The sequence below is a fragment of the Musca autumnalis genome, unplaced genomic scaffold (assembly GCF_047663935.1).
Source record: "Musca autumnalis isolate F117 unplaced genomic scaffold, ASM4766393v1 scaffold_2, whole genome shotgun sequence".
NCBI classification, from domain to species: Eukaryota; Metazoa; Arthropoda; class Insecta; order Diptera; family Muscidae; genus Musca; species Musca autumnalis.
Genome location: NW_027411755.1, coordinates 128,177,027 through 128,195,586, shown reverse-complemented (window position 1 = coordinate 128,195,586; position 18,560 = coordinate 128,177,027). Strand labels below are relative to the sequence as shown.

At 35.0% G+C, this 18,560-nt stretch overlaps 1 protein-coding gene across 1 annotated transcript; it reads right to left on the bottom strand.

Annotated features, from left to right (window-relative positions):
- Nucleotides 1–4,438: 4,438 nt before the first annotated feature.
- Nucleotides 4,439–5,476, bottom strand: Phae1 (Phaedra 1). The gene has a single exon (XM_073966032.1). It carries the CDS (start codon nucleotides 5,448–5,450, stop codon nucleotides 4,611–4,613), a length of 840 nt encoding a protein of 279 aa, XP_073822133.1. The 5' UTR covers nucleotides 5,451–5,476; the 3' UTR covers nucleotides 4,439–4,610.
- Between the last annotated feature and the right edge of the window lie 13,084 nt (nucleotides 5,477–18,560).

The window sequence follows — 18,560 nt, the reverse complement described above, 5'->3', positions numbered from 1 at the left end:
GTAAAGATACAACTATTGATCTGTTGCAGAACTGCAAGAATCTAATAATTTTTACTATTTCTCCCGATAACATAAAGGAAAACATTTTATCGTAGTAAAAAATAGCAGTTTTTTGCAGGTTCTGTAACAGACCCTATAACAAGCTAAAAACACTTGACAAGCTAGATAATAATAGATGTAGAGTAGAGTTGTATAGTTCATGAACGAACTAGTTCAATTGAACGATTCATTGAAAGGAGCGTATGAACTAGATCAGTCAATATAGTTCATTATAGTTCACTGAACTATAATCAGAGTCGGTGACCGTACGATCAACGAACGAACGATTCACAATCTAGTTCAACATGTCGTTCACAAATGCATAAAATGACGCCGTCGTCTGTGTTAAGTGATGCCTTCGTTATGTTATGTTATGTCCATTGGATTTCGTTTGACGTTTAAGCTATGGAATTGACAGTTGAAATGGAGTGGATTTCGTAAATGTAAACCGAGCATTATATGTAAAGATACAACTATTGATCTGTTGCAGAACTGCAAGAATCTAATAATTTTTACTATTTCTCCCGATAACATAAAGGAAAACATTTTATCGTAGTAAAAAATAGCAGTAACAGACCCTATAACAAGCTAAAAACACTTGACAAGCTAGATAATAAGTCCCAATTTACATTAGGCGAGTTTACTTGCGGCAATTGTCAGTTTGTAGGTGAGAGAGGGGGCTGAGAGGCAAAGGGTTACCATATGCCTCACCTCTCTCTCCATCAAACTGACAATTGCCGCAAGTAAACTCGCCTAATGTAAATTGGGACTAATAGATGTAGAGTAGAGTTGTATAGTTCATGAACGAACTAGTTCAATTGAACGATTCATTGAAAGGAGCGTATGAACTAGATCAGTCGATATAGTTCATTATAGTTCACTGAACTATAATCAGAGTCGGTGACCGTACGATCAACGAACGAACGATTCACAATCTAGTTCAACATGTCGTTCACAAATGCATAAAATGACGCCGTCGTCTGTGTTAAGTGATGCCTTCGTTATGTGATGAGTTTGTTTACGTTTTGGATCAAGGTACATGGAATAGATGTTCGAATATTAAGATTTCTACAAAAACATAACATATTCCAATATGCCGAATCCATTACCTATTGAATGTGCCTTGTTCTGGATAGAAAAAGGAACAAATAAAAGAAACACACACACACACACAAAGCATAACATTTTTTGCCAGCCAACTAAATGAAGGACGTATTTTCTTAAATTTATACCAACTTAATCTTTCTTTATGAGTGGAATGAAGCTATGCAAATGTAATATTTTTGTTCTGGAGTAGTTAAATTATATTTTTCTATTGTTTGTTTCTATTTGGTGTATGTATGTATGCGTTTTCATCCAACGAACGATTAAGAGCCGGTGAACGATTCTGATCCGAATGATTGAACTAGATAGTGAACTATGAACTAGTTCAGTTAAAAGAGCTGAACTATTGAACTAGATCTTTCAAATGAACTAGATTGTACAACTCTAATATAGAGGAACAACCATAGAACGCAATTATAAAATGTTGAAGTTCTTACCACTATCATCGGAAAGTTCATTTTTGGACTTTTTATTTCCCAATATATTTTCGAGCTCCCTGTAAGAAAGTAGAATTAGACTAAAGTCGGTGACAATCTATTGGATATATTCAACACCTTCAAGATAATAAGCAATAATAACATCCCTATGTTGTTTTTATACCCACCACCATAGGATGGGGGTATATTAAGTTTGTCACTACGTTTGTTACTACTCGAAATAATCATTGTTGACCCCACAAAGTATATATATTCTTGATCAGCGTGCAATTCTATATCGATATAGCCATTTCCGTCCGTCTGTGGAAATCACTCTAGCGTCCGAACGGATTGACGTAGGTTGATGAAATTTTGGAAAAATATGTTATATTTACGTAGGACTTTTGGTATTGAAAGCGGGCTATGTAGGTCCACGCTTTCGTATAGCCCCCATACAAAATGACGCGTCGTCGTTTTAAGGAATTTTTAAGATATTTGGCCCATTTTACCGAATTGGTTGTAATTGTTGGGTTATATAGGTCCACGTTTTGGTATAGCCCCCATATAAGGCCCCATATAAAGTACGCGTCATTTTAATATATTTTGAATGTATTAGACCCATTTGACCACAGAATTGGTTGTAATTTGGTATTTTGTGTCTTCAGAGGCCAGAAAACATTCCTACCAAAGTTGGGTTATATAGGTCCACGTTTTGGTATAGCCCCCACATAAGGCCCCTTATAAAGTACGCGTCATTTTAATATATTTTGAATGTATTAGACCCATTTGAGCAAAGAATCGGTTGTAACTTTGTATTTTGTGTTTCCAGAGGCTAAGAAACATTTCTACCATAAAATATTTATATAGGTCCACGTGTTGATATAGCCCCCATAATACAATATCTCCCGATTTTCGATATTTTGAACGTTTCAGCCTCATTATCACACCGAGATGGCTGAAATTTGGTATTTAGTCTTCTTTAGGCGTATAAAACTTTCCCCCAGAAATTTGTAGGTATAGATCCACGCCATCATATATCCCCCATAGAACGGTACCTTCCGAATTTCGGTATTTTGAAGGTTGTGGCTGTTAATCCACCGAAATGGCTGAAATTTGTGGTGGCCCGACCGAACTTAACGTTTTTCTTACTTTTTTTTAATTTTGGCATAAGATTAATGTAGCGGCTGTACTCAGAAAAAACCACAGGTAGGTCTTTGAAAGCTGATTACGCCAATATATGTCGGGGAAGTTAGTATTTCCCGATATATAGGGTTTGAAAGTTCCGAAAACATATGACACTTGAAAGAAAATATTCGAGAAAAAATATGATCGCGTTAGCCCAGTTTAGCATCCATCCCATGAGAGGAATACTTAAATATTCGACAAATATTTTATTTTTGAAAACTTTCTGTGGAACAAGTTTCAAATCCAGCCACTACATTCAACTTGCTCCCAAATTTAAAGCAGTACTTAACGTTTCGTATGGACAACTTAATCTATTTCGTCCAGTTTGCGAATTATTAAGTTTAGCTGTTTTATATTGCCTCTCCATAGCCCGAAACTTTCCTTCCACTTGCTCTGGTGAAAATATGTACCTGAAATCGATTGACAGCGATCACTAAACACCGAAACAATAATTGACGTAGATTAGCATAACGACCTAATTCAAATGTGATTCTGAAATCTTTTTATTAGGTCGAACTTGGTCTTTTATCAGATATGACTTCAGCAAGAATGCCATGCTTCTTATGTGTCGAGGCCTTTACCCATTTTGCTCCAAATTTTCAGGTATTATCTGCCGACTGTTGGCATAAGATCCTATAAAAGTGTCAGCATGAGCATTATGGGGGCGTAAAGCCAGGTCTGCTTTCCCGGACTTTTATAATGCACCACGCTCAAAATCGATAAATTCATATTCTTCACTGTATTCTACAAATAATTAAAACAAAGAAGGAGTGAAATTTATAATTAAAACTTACATTTTATTAATTTTCTAAATAAATTTCCTTTCGTTTCAACTGATTGTTTTGGTATTATGTCAATCAGATGTTTCCTAGCGCCATTTTTGTTTGACAGCTATGTTTGATTTTGACGCTTTTACACAATGTTACCATTTTTCCGTTCCCGAACTTATTGAAAAAACGTTTGCGTGAGAGCATTTTTTCGATTCTCTCTTTTACGAGTTTTACTAATAAAAAGTACGAGATCAAAGCTTTTATTGATTTGCACTGAGTAACAAGGAATGGATATTGCAGTGCAAAATGATAAAGCAGTGCACCAAAAATTTGCAATGCAAACAACAACAAAATACATGTTAACCAACAATCTGCTGATTCATAAATGCGAATGATTTCATGTGTAATTTCAAATAAAATAATTCGAATTACAAATGGAAAAGTTCGAATTACAAATGAAATAATTCGAATTACAAATAGAATAATTCGAATTTCAAATGGAATAATTCGAATTACAAATGGAAGAATTCGAATTTCAAATGGAATAATTCGAATTACAAATGGAATAATTCGAATTGCAAATAGTATAATTCGAATGACAAATGTAATAATTCGAATTACAAATGGAATAATTCGAATTACAAATGAAATGTTACGAATTACACCTAAAATGTTTCGAATTACATCTGAAAAAGGTGTAGTGATTCTTGTAAATTCTGGAACCGAACAAATCTCTGCAGATGCCCGACACCTGTTCCAGACACACAAACATTTGCCTCTGATACAAGGTTACTGACTTTCTTCACCATATCATTGCTGTTTGTTTGGATATGTCGTCGTATTTATTGCAAACACGTCGTATACACGTCAAAAAGTATGAGATAACAACTCAATTTAATAGAAAATAATAAGTGCTATCACATATTTGTCTTAATTTTTTTATTAAAAATTTGAGATAAGCGGCCTTATAAACAAAGACAGTTAAAAATACAAAGATATACTCAATTGTTATATTAATTGACTTTTTATCAATTTTTAAATATATTTATTTAAAATAATGTTGTAAATAACGGGAATCCCTCATTTCCGGTACTTTTTAGCCCGATGAGGAGGGTACAACTTGATTTTGTGCAATCCATGTAATAAATGATGACACTTGTACAAAAACGGAGGGAGAATTAGCCTGGCCACATGGCAGTTTACCCCACGATACAATACCAATTAAAACATTTTGACCGTTTACAATTTGTACCAATGGACCACCAGAATCGGAGGTACAAATGCCCACACCACCGGTTAGAGGTCCAGTGCAAAGATTTGTCGAATGTACATCTGATCCTTTAGCTCCTAAAGCTGATTCACACGATGCTAGCGATATGATGGGAACTGTTGCAACTTGCAGAATAGAAGGATAAGTAGCAGTATTAGTGGTTGATGTACTTCCCCAACCATATAAAATTCCATTTCCAGTGGGTACAGTACCACTGGTGGGTAATGTAACCGGGGCCACAGCACTAGACCATTGGAATGGAGTTTTAGTGTAGACCAAACCAATATCATAGGGTGTTGTTCCTCCTGTATACAAATCGTTTACGACATAATAATCAATAGACCGTGTTTGCGTTGTAGATGCGGTACCGGCAACATTGATACTTCCAGCTACAAGGGTACTACCCATAACTTGTGACGACGATGATGTTAAACAATGGGCTGCGGTAACAATCCAGTTTAGATTTAGTATACTGCCAGCACAATAATGAACGCCATTATACTGTATTGACACAATGAAGGGAGCACTATTTGCAGCAGCATTGGTGCCGCCGACTACACGACCCATAGGTCTAACCGTTACCAATGTACTTCCTTCGCATGATATTTTGGTAAATACCAAAATAAACACCAACGTAAAGTAGAGTTTTTTCCGTACGTTTACCATGGCGAGAAAAAAGTGAACTGACCAACAATTTTACGGCTGCCGTAAGTGCCTTCTCAAGATAAATGCTCAAACTTAAGAAAAACCACTACAAAAATACAAATATTTAAAATCATGTAGACATGGTCGACCCAAGTAAACCTTACAATTTAAGAGAAGATTAAGGAATCATTATAATAGGTCTGTTTGATAGCTCCCAAGTAAAAAGTACTTGCAACTTCTTCTCAGTTCTCTTTTACTGAACAAGTTTGTTATAGAAAAGCATTTTGTAAAAGTTTGTACAAATTTTAAAGTTATCGTACATACCTAATGTCTTTGATTAACGTTAAAAGCCTGAATATGTGCAGATTAGAAGAATGATTTTTCAGAACAACTGATGAATATAAACAAATACCATGACTGTATTGACCAATAATCCATATTGTATTGTAGGGTGCTGTGCAAAATAATTGATAAGACAATACGTGAAACTTGTCTACATACACAATCCTCTCACTTCATTGATTGTTAGAAGAATATGAAATTAAATAAAAAGTGAAGAGAAATTTATTCTCATTTCCCGGTATTTCATAATCAATAGTTAATATTAGCGCAAATGAATACATTTCAAATGAGGCGCTAAGCGTCAAAACTGCCTAAACCCAAAAAATATTTCTGAAAAAAACAATATTTAAATAAAATAAGTTTTTGGAATATGTTTATTACTTTTTTATTAATAAATATTTGTTGTAATATTTGTTTTATGTTAATCATAAGGTCTTAATTAATGTTGTATTAAACGGTTAATGAAAAAATTAATGTGGCTTAGGCCATTTTTGAATCTATTTAAAAAAACTATATTGATAGGAACTGAGGGTTGGCCATTTCAGCTCCATTTTCTAAAACATACAAAAGTTCTTCAGATATATCGACGCCTCCAAACAATAGTATGCTAAATCGACTTAGCATGTTTTCAAGTTCTTTACATTTTTATATTTAACGTCCTTTAACTTAAATTCTGTAAAATTTTGGTAATGATCGGACAATCCGAACAGAAGTTATAAACAGATATTTACTTAGCATAGTACGGAAGGTCAAAGAAATTTCCAAACTTTTAGAGCTTGTCCTGCATAACTCGCTTTTCAGAATTAGCAAACTATTATTTGGAGGTGTCGAAAGTCCTTTAACTTAAATTCTGTCTAATTTTGGTAATGATCGTACAATCCGAACAGAAGTTATAAACAAATATTGACTTAGCATAGTACTGAAGTTCAAAAAAATTTCCAAACTTTGAGAGCTTCTCCTGCAAAACTCACTTTTTAGACTTAGCATACTATTATTTGGAGTTGTCGATATATAAAAATAGTTTTTGAGTTAAATAATTTAAATTAATAATAATTATAGCTCTTCTTCTTCTTTGTTCTTAAAGTATTATGAAATGAATGTTTTTTTAGGAGACTGAATATCAATATTATATGAATATCAATTTCTTGAAATAAAATATCTATGTTGTTTGTGTATTTGTAGTGTATTATAAATGGCTTTACATTTTGGAATCGATTCCACTGATTTCTAAGCCATTAAACTTTTGAAGAGTTGTCTTGATCACATGGTAGGAATGAGTGGCAAGTAGTGGTATTTTCTAAAATATTTTTTGATTATCGACTTAAATGCCTATTTGTCTGCAAGGTAGCAACCAAAGTGAAATTGTCCCAAAGTTCTACCAATAGCAACAGTGTTTTCAAATTTCATTACCACTTTTCATTCATCTTTTTTCGTTTTAATTTTACCGACTTTTGTCGGTAACCAAAAAATGAGTTACAGAATTCCAGTACAGATATCAAATATTTTTGGCCAATCTCTTCCACTGGGAAGGTCGAATTATTGACTGTGTATGTGACATTGGTTTTCGCGTGATGCATTATGCATACTAGACCATATTTCCTGTGGGGCTCGTGAAGTTTTTCCTCATTCTAGGTATACATGAATGACTTGTTAGTGATTAGGTCATGAATACTAAGACAATAGGTCCATCGCTCTCTTTTGTAGATTGACTGGTGTCGGCAGAGATTTTATAAAATCTATGCTATAACTGAATATTCTTCCTTGTTAAGTCCAACTGCATCCCAGTTCTAGCTGATTCAACTTTTCGCTTCAGAAAAATTAAAAAAATGAACATCCATAGTTATCTTTATTTATTTTTCAAATATATTCTTGTTTTAAACGTAACATGCGTCTTTGGCCTAATAGCCCGTTTAGACTATACCCTTATACTATGATTAAGGGCATTTTCTCGATTTAAGTGCTTAATCCAACCAAATCCATCCTGATTTACCATACAAAATTAAATCTACTCAAAACTTGGATTTGTTTTAAATCAAATGTTAAATCGAAATATTTTGATATACAACACTGCTTTTTGCTCCTAAAACTGCAACTATTGCAGTCTGTACCAATATTGGCAACTATGTTCATGTGTCGTTTATTTACTAGGGTTATGACTTTATGACCTTTTTTCTCAAAAATGATTTCCTGTAGCGAGAGTGAATGAACTTTTGCCTATTAATGCCAAAAATAACGTTCATTCCATTTAATTATTAAAAAAGGTAACGCACAAACCACTTTGACATTTTTTTTTGGAAAATCCTATGAAATGAAAAAAAATTTGCTCAAAAATTTTTTTCCTGTTGCACGAATAAATGGCATTTTGCCTATTAATGACTAAAATAATTTGTATTCCACTTAAATATTGAAAAAGGTCCCGCACAAACCACATTCAATTTATGTGATACATGGAATAAAGCTATATCTTCTATATATATAAAAAAGGATGATGTTAGTTACTACGCTTATAACTCAAGAACGGCTGAACAGATTTTGACAATTCGCACCAATTCGGAATGGTCTCATGGCAGAAAAGGATAAAACCTAAAAAATCGCGAAAATTTGAGAAAAAGTTGCAAAAATATTTTTTCAATAAAGTCAATTTTTCCACAAATTTCTATCGAGCTTCGCGTTTGGAGTAAATTTTGGCACTTATTTGGACATTTTTTGGCGAAAAGTGCATTTGCACCTACTGTGAGGGTCCATTATACGCCTCTGTTTTGTCAATTTTTGAAAGTTGTATAGAATTTTTTATTCACAATCAAATCGATTTTCATTTATTGTCAAGCGTCTTTTTAGGAAATTAACAGCGAAAAATGGTTAAAAGGGCTTAGTTTAGAGTTTGTAAAGATTAGTGGTGGTTTCGGTCAGACACCGATTGAAAAGACTAAGATGATAATGACAAAAGTGGTTTCCAAGGTTTTGTGGAAAAAGGTACAAATCCACAAAATTGGTGGGTTAATTGAAACATCAAGGGCTCCGAGGTAATTTCATTGGAAGTGAAGTTGTGGCATATATGTATACTTTTAAACCGTAGGTAAAAACATCTTCGAAGGATAAACATCCGATGTATGCGGTATAATATTTAAGCTGTACCAGATATATTTTGATACTGCTTAGATTCTGTCATGATACAAAAAAAAATGATGCCCCCACTGTAAAAGGAGTATGAATTCAACCAATTTAGTTCCCGCAGAGTTGGAAGGCAATTACAAACGGCCAAATACATACATACAAACATACATATGTACATTGGTACTGTTGGTACACTGTATGTATGTCATTCGAAAAAAGGATGATATTCAAAATTGGAAAAAAAAACAAGAAATCGGAGGTACTGAAGATTTTTTGGTCGAATTATCTGACAAATATTCTTTATCGGCGACATAAGTAGGTAAATACTTATTAATCGCTAATTAGTTTGTGATATTAATTTGACTGTGTTATTTACGTCGAAATTAAATTATTAAATCCACAACAGTCACGTGTTAGTGTGACAAGACTTGAAGCATCCGAAAAACACAAAGAACGGCAACTAAGAGAATAGCTCTGTCCATGTTACCAGAGCCATTGCATCTAATACCGAATTTACAGTGCAAGTAGAATTCGGGAGAACACATTAAATAGAGAAGTCAGAAAAAATAAGTAAACAAGCGTTAAGTTCGGCGGGGCCGAACTTTTTATACCCTCCACCATAAAATATTCTGAACTAAAACGGAATAATTATATTCTTTCCTGTCCACAATGTTAGACGAAGATATTTTGTGACCTCTGATACCTAAATAAGGTAAAAACATAAAAATGTATTCAATCGGTAAGGAACCTTATATGGGGCTATATCAAAGAGAAAATCGGGAGGTACAGTTATATAGGGGGCTATACCTAAACATGGACCTATGTTGACAGTTTTTGGTGGATATATTTTGTGATTACTAGAAACCTCAGCGGTCAAATTACAGGTAGTTCGATCAAAAATTTTAGCTAAAATACTCGAAATGCCAAAAATCGGGAGGTACTGCTATATGGGGGCTACACCAAAACATGGACCTTGACTGTTTTTAGTGGATATACTTTGGGAACCACTGGGAACCCCAAACCTGATAGTTGGTCAAGAAATGTAATTAAAATTCACAAAATACAGAAAATCAGGAGGTACCGTTATATAGGGGCTCTACCAAAACATGGACCTATGTTGATAGTTTTTGGTGGAGATGTTTTGTGATTACTAGGAACCTCATCTGTCAAATTACAGGTAGTTCGGTTAAAATTTTTAGCTAATATCCTTAAAATACCGATAATCGGGAGGTACTGTTATATGGAGGCTATACCAAAACATGGACCTATGTTGACGGTTTTTGGTTGAGATGTTTTGTGACCACTTGGATCCCCAAACGTCAAATTACAGGTAGTTCGTCAAAAAATGTAGTTAAAATCCCCAAAATACCGAAAATCGGGAGGTAGCGTTATATAGGGGGCTATACCAACAAATGTTCCGATATAACCCATCTTCGAACTTGACCTGCCTATGGAAAAAAGACGCTCGGGTGCAAAAATATAGCGCTCTAGATCAATTATGGCGAACGCTATAGTGATTACAACAGACGGACAGACAGGCAGACGGTCATGGCTAGATCGTCTTAGAATTTTATCCTGATCAAGAATATATGTGCAAATGATTAGTTTGATGTGTTACAAACAGAAAAACAAACTAAAGACGAAGGTGGTTACCTGATAACGATCTGATCAAAATGGGTAAATAGGTTAAAATGGGTTAATTGATTAAAACGCAAATTTAAATAAGCACTATATTCAGCATTAAATTCAAATTTATATTCAATTGTGAAATATCGTGTTCAGTGTTGGAAACAAGAATTGCAGAAAACCATCGATTGTGAAACGAGTAGGGCGTTATCATATTATTTTGCTTCAACTGCCCTACCAAATATTTTTATTTACATAACAAAACGTGTTATTTGCTTAAAAAATATATCTTAGTCCCGATTTAGAGTTACCTAATTTTTTTCCCGACTATTGTCGGGTTATTGAAGAGAGAGTCGAGGAAAATAGAAACACTTTGACTCTCAGTACCTTCTCTCTTCGTCAAACTGACAATTGTCGAAAGTACAATTGTCTAATGTACATCTGCTTCAAAGATCGTCCTAAACAGTTCAAAACAAAGAAATATTTGCCATTGAACAAGGTGATAGCAATAATAGTATTATAGGTTTGAACCAAAACCATAAAGTTCTGTACCTAACAAACTGCGAGACGAAGTTCGCCGGGTCCCCTAGTATGATATAAAATGATATATATGTATGTAATAATATGGCGATAAAATTGGTGAGAAACAAAAGCTTATTTCATTCTGAATATGTCGTGTGGCTTTAACGATTGTTTTGAGTTATTTATGTGCTTAAAGTGACTCCAAAATTTTTTCCAAAACTTACTTACTTACTTAGCTGGCCTTTTACAGAACATTTGTTCCATAAGCCGAACTAAGAAAAAATCTCCAATCCTCTCTGTTTGCTGCCGTATTTTCCCAATCTGGGATATGTAGCTTTCTGATATCTCGTTTGAGTTGTTCGATCCAACGAAGCTTTGGCCTTCCAGATCTGCGAGAACCTCCATGCGGCCCGTATTTGTACGCCTTTTTAGCGGGTTCATCTTCACTCATTCTTATAACATGGCCTAGCCATCGCAATCGTTGTATCTCGATTCGTTCAACTACATTGATGTCATTGTATAGTTGATACAGCTCGTTGTTCATACGACGCCGATATTCGCCGTCAACACAGATTGGCCCGTAGATCTTTCGAAGAATTTTTCTCTCGAACACATCAAGCACTGCCTTATCTGCTTGAGCAAGTACCCATGCTTCGGAACCATACCATTACCATACCATACCATTAGCACGGGTAGTATCAGAGTTTTGTAAAGTGTTACTTTTGTTTGACGAGAGGTGGCTTTATTCCTAAACTGCTTAGGGGTAGTTTACACTATATGTAAATGTCATATGACATGAAATTTACCAGCGTTAAATATTCAATAATATGTGAAATATTGGAGATTTTCCTTACGCAATTTATTCTGTGCGTCCACCCCAACAAAAATATAATAAAATTACTTCTCCACATTGCCTCCGTGGGTATATATGGAATATTTTTATTTCGTGTCATATGACATTGATAGATAGTGTAAACTACCTCTTAGGGGTAGTTTACACTATATGTAAATGTCATATGACATGAAATTTTCCAGCATTATATAGTCGCTAATATGTGCAACATTGGGGATTTTCCTTACGCCATTTACTTCGTGCGTCCACACCAGCAAAACTGTAATAAAATTACGTCTCTACATTGTCTGCGTGGGTAGATATGGAATGTTTTTATTTCGTGTCATATGACATTGATAGATAGTGTAAACTAGCTCTTACTCAGCCCAAAGTAGCATCTGTTAGCCAACACTACTCTTCTTCGTATTTCACAACTGATGTTATTTGTTGTGTTTATGGCGGTGCCGAGGTAGACGAAGTCCTTTACTACCTCAAAATTATAGGTACCAACATTCACAGATGTTGCGGGGTTAGTGGACATATTACGCGTCGATACCATCAACTTGGTTTTTTCGCCGTTTACTGCCAGACCAACTTTAGCAGATTCTCTTTCGACTTTTGCAAAGGTGTCAGTTACTTCCTTTACCGATCGACCCATGATGTCAATGTCGTCGGCATAAGCCAGTAACATGTGGCTGTTCGTGTATATCGTTCCATTTCTTTTGACCTTCGCGTCTCGTATGACCTTTTCCAGCAGGATGTTGAATAGATCACACGACAGGCCGTCTCCTTGTCTGAAACCTCTTTTGGTAATAAACTCTTCGGAGAGGTTCTTTCCTATTTTAACTGAGGATCTCGTCTCAGTTAACGTCATTCTACAAAGCCGAATGAGCTTTGCAGGAATACCAAAATCAGACATGGCTTGGAACACCTTTGAACGTATAGGGCTTTCGAATGCTGCTTTATAATCGACGAAAAGATGGAAGGTGTCGATCTGCATTTCTTGGGTCTTTTCCCGGATTTGTCTCAAGGTAAATATCTGGTCAATGGTGGATTTGCCAGGTCTAAAGCCGCACTGATAGGGTCCAATAATTTCATTGACCATAGGCTTTAGTCTCTCACACAATATGCCAGATACTATATTATATGCAATAGGGAGCAGACTTATGCCCCTGTAATTGGAGCACACAGTCTTATCACCCTTCTTGTGGACTGGACATAGGATGCTCAAGTTCCAATCGTCGGGTACGCGTTCTTCCTGCCAGATGGTGCTAACTAGCTGATGCATACACCTTATCAGCTTGTCGCCTCCGGTTTTGAACAGCTCGGCTGGTAGGCCATCTGCTCCTGCCGCCTTATTATTCTTCAGCCGGTTTATTGCTGTCCTTACCTCATCCTGGCTGGGCGGTATACATTCAATACCATCTTCTGGGATTGGAACTGTGGTATCTTCGCCATCTTCACTGCTATCGGATACCAACAGTTTGGAAAAATGTTCTTTCCATATCCTGAGCACACTATCTGTATCAGTTACCAGATTACCTTGTTGGTCTCTACAGGAGGATATGCCTGTACCAAAGCCTTCAGTTTGATGCTTCACTCTTTGGTATAATTTTCGGACTTCGTTCTGTCTCCTGTACATCTCTTTTTGTTCACACTCCCTCTTTTCCATCTCTCTCTTTTTCCTGCGGAAAAGACGTTTCTCCTCTCTCCTTTTCTCCCGATACCTCTCTCGTGCGCTACGCGTTGCTACTGATTGTAAAGTAGCCCTATATGCCGCATTTTTTTTTCTTCGGTAGCAGCACAGCACTCCTGGTCATACCATGAATTCTTTGGTGGAGGTCTCTGGTATCCAAGTACTGATTTTGCGGCTGTTTGCATGGAGTGTGCAATATTTTGCCATTGTGCTGATATGTTATCGGGACGAGAAGCGCTTTCATTAAGCAATTGGGTCAGTTGAGTGGAATATGCTGTGGCTATCTGTTGTGTTTGCAGCTTATGGGGTTTCTACACGGTATGTTTTTTACACAACCGTGCATACCAACTGTCACTTTTTTTCACCCATATGCGTGCATATGTAATTCCTTCTGCACGGCAAAATTTTATTTTTCATTTTTTTTCTGTTGTTTTCCTTATTTATATTGCGTACAAACAAAACAGCTGTTTTACTTGTGTTGTACAGAAGAGAATAGAGCGCGCTCTAATTGAAAAACAATACATATGTATGCACATAACACTTTGATGCATTGAAATTTTTGTATGGTTCACACAATTTGTACAAAATTCAGATTTGTAAAAAGTGACAGTTGGTATGTACGGTTATGTAAAAAAAATACCGTGTAGAAACCCTTTTAGCGATGTCCAACTTTCGTGTTGTGTCTGTCCGTGCTTTATTTGCAACGTTTAGACGGGTACGTACCTTTGCTGCAACGAGGTAATGGTCCGAATCTATGTTTGCTCCTCGGAACACGCTTGATGAATGTCTTCCATCTATCACAACGTGATCAATTTGATTTATTGTTCTTTGGTCTGGAGACAGCCAAGCGCTGCGAAGTCTATCAGCCTCATTCCATTGTCTGATGTTTCACTATGTAGACTGAATTTCCCGACTGTTTGTCCAAAGATATTCTCCTTTCCAATTTTGGCATTAAAATCGCCTAGAACAATTTTAATGTCATGGGCAGGACAACGGTCATATGTTTCATCTAAGCACTCGTAGAATATATCTTTGGTCTGCTCGTCCTTGTATTCGGTTGGAGCATGAGCGCAGATAAAGGTGATGTTGAAGAATTTTGCTTTTAATCGAATTGTAGCAAGCCTTTCATTCACTGGGGTGAAGCTGGAGACCAGATGTTTTAACCTCTGACCAACTACAAAACCGCAACCAAACTCATGCTTTGTATCATGGCAGCTATAATACAGCGCGTCACCTTTTCTGCATGTAGTATCACCTAGGGTCAAATTATGCAATAGGGATTTTTGTTAGTATATATTTTAAAAGGTTCCGGTTCCAGTAGCATAGTCAGTTTGATTTTTTTGAAAATGAGGGTTAGGCCGTTTTGGCTCTGAGCGCCTCAAATGTGGTTTGCGCGAAAATAAAATAACTTTTACAAAATGCTGTTTGATAACAAACAAAAACAGAGAAGTGAGAGAACTTGCAAGCACTTTTTACTTCCAAAGTTATCGTACAGACCTAATAAGATGAGTGTTCATTGGAGACATCCCTAATTTTAAACTAATCAAATATGAATTCTATGGTTTAATAAGAAAGGTTAGCTAAAGCTTTGTGTCAACTTAAATTTTTTTCTCTCAATTGTTTCTAAAACTTAAAAGCAATAATATGCCAAACAATTTTAAAAACAATCGATTTTAATGATTTTTTAAATTGTTTTTAGAACATTTGTATGGAAGAAATTCGTCAACTTTGCATTGAAACAATCATTTTATGATATCCACCACTCGATTATGTGGACAAATCTTGACATTTCATTAATTTTTCGCGTTTTTAATAAAATGCTCAAAAATGGTATTGTAAAAAAATTCACTTGTTACTTTTGTGTTTACTAACTTTGAAGTTTTAGGAATTCAGGAAAAATAAGGGATCTATAAATTGTTTTCATTTAAATCTACCTCTTTACTTATACAATAAATGATGAATTCAAAATAATTACTAAAGGGCTCAGCACATACGGTGCGTTGAGTGTCGCGTTACAACAACCATATGAAAGCTTCAAGAAAAAACATCACTTACACTTTTTCATGTGGTTGTTGTTTTAAAGGCGTGACGCGGCTCACAACGGACCGTATGTGCCAAGCTCTTAACTGTTGTCCGCCAAAAAAAGATGAATTGACAGTTGTGTTATTGAGCATTTACAATTTGTTAATCTTATAAGTCGTCACCATAAATGCTCGAAGACGTAACCCACAAAATTAAAACTTTACATAAGAAAAGGTAGCAGCAATACACAGCTGACTGAACTGGGTTGTAACGTTAGTGTTAAATTTCATATGACATTTTATACGTTTATTTCTATTTCGATGCACATTAGGGACATATATTTTTTGAGAAAAAAATATCATTCGGAAAAAACCATTTCCCAGAAAGAATTCTTCATATCAATGATATGTAACCTCCTCCAAGTTCGAACGATAAGCCGCGCAGTTAAAATTTAAAGAAATAAAGCCCTAATAAACATGTGCTTCTTTGATTTCTAAAACAAAACATTGAAACAGCTTCTCCTTTTTCTATGAATTTCCAGCGACCCCAAACTTGTCTGCAAGAATTCTACTTTCTGCGAGAATTTATGCATTTAGTGGAATGATGTGGAAACATAAAAATTTAAAATGTAACGAATTTTCATTCATGTTTTCCAAAATATTCAACCAAATGTGAAAAATTATTAGTTTTTTAAATTCCAATAATTTATAGACATTTCCTTGTTTTGTTTACAAATACAACTGGCAGTAACGTTAGAAATAAAAACAAATTCCTTTGTGGTTGTTGTTCGAGTTGTATTTGTTGTAGTATTTACTTTACCTTATATTTGTTCTACCATGCTTTGCAGGAGAAGCAAAAAACGTTATAAAATGAAAACAGAGTTAAATACATACGGTCCGTTGTGCGACGCGTTCAAAACAACAACCACATGAAAAATGTGTAAGTGATGCCAAGTTTGTTCTTGAAGTTTTCATGTAGTTGTTGTAACGCAACGCTCAACGCGCCGTATGTGCAGCGGCCTTTATAAAATATAGAAAATTTTTAGTATCGTGTTTTAAGACAACGAAGAAATATATTTTTTTGGAAAAAAATTAAATTTTTGTTTCAGAATTTCAGAAGCTGTGTGGGTTACGTCTTTTGATATTGTATTTTTCTGAAATGCCAAAAGAGGTAACCCACAGTTTATTGAGCATACATTTAAAGAAACTAGTATAAATGAAAAATTATAATCAAATTAGAACTGACAATTAGGTGAACTGTCTATTCCAAACATCACTATAATTACATATTATTTCAATTGTATTAGACGATATTTAAATATAGAATATTTTATTTATTGTTGTATTTAAGTCGATTTATGGACAAAATATAGTTCATATAAATTAAGTGATCTCTAAATGTAACTTTTAATTCTGATAAGGAATGTTGTCATAAAAATAATGACAATCACTTGTAATTAAGCGTTTTAAGTCTTGCAGGTGTTAAAATTTAATTTTTGAAACTTTTAAGGCCTGCGTACATAAGCTGCCTTGCCTGCTTACCTTGCTTACTTCTGATAAAAGAATAAAAAAGAAAAGGACAAACCAGTTCGAAATTTCCTCGGTTTTCTTTATTCTTTTATTTTTATTATGTCAGAAATGAAGCAGGAAAGCAAGGCAATCAGACAGAGCAGCTTATGTACGCAGGCCTTTAGCCTTTGTGTGTACATCTGAGGAGGATCCACTGCCTCAAAATTTCAGGAAGTTTTCTGTGGTAGAATAAGGTAGTCGTCTTTGATATCAGTTTTAAAAAAGATTATATTGCTGGGATCAAAAGCCAAGGCTCGCAGTTTATCGACTGTAGGATCACCTGTCTTTTTGTCTAAGTAAACCAATACAGAAAATTTGCGAAAATCTCTGGACCTATTTGATTACTACAATCAGTCGAATTTATCCAATTATCTCTATTATACCATGGGTTGGTTGACAAGATCATCTTTTGCAAACTTACAGCCTAATCGTATCCGTCTTTAAAGACTACATCTTTGTATTAGGACGACGTGAATTTAGAGCATATAAACGTTTTCGTATCAACGCCTCAAATTTTGAATATTTCCGTTCGTTCTTTCTCTTGGAAAAATGAGTAATATCGAGACGACCTGCTTTACATCCGGGCTGCATTAGTCTTGCAGTGCCTTCCAAATAACTACTTCCTTTTGTCCGGCTAACATATTGTTTTCCATATGTGCGTTTAGATGCTTATTTAAATCAGGGCATAGGTATTCTGTCATCATCTTCAATTATGGATTTTTCTGTAAGACCATTAAAAACCGTCTGAAGTAAAAGTTGTTGATTTAAAAACTAACTAAAAGAATGGTCTTTGTGATTTTTGAAAAAGCTACCATTCTTGAGATATCGTCACCTAAGAGTCAAATTACACATACATATGTAGAAATAAGCCGAGTAAGAGGCAAACCAGTTAAAGTAACTACGCCATGTGATAGGTATTTCCATAAGCTTTCATACGTTACCCATGTTGTAGTAATAGGTTCAGTAGAACGTGGAAATTATACTCAATAAACCCTCCCTCTGGCATTATAATCAAAGACTACGTTGTTTGTACTGCTGTTTAATTTTCAAATAATGTGGGTTACGACTTTTTTGTTTTATGAAAATTACAGTATGCTGTTACGTCTATTGGCATTTCTTGAATAGGATCGTTATTTTTAAATGTAGAAGCTTGAAATTTTGTCAGAGCATGTATTTTAGCTTTATGTATCAGATTCCATAGAAAAACGAATTTCGATTTCCATGTTGGTTACGTCTTCGGGCATTTGTGGTGACGATGTAACTATAATGCATTTGAATCACGTTGTTCGCTCTCATAATTACGCACACGAATTAACCCGCTCATAAGATATGGTTAACAATTCATAGCAACATGATTCATATTTTCATACTTTTTATTTACTGATTTTAAGGAAAGTTTCAGCTAAAAG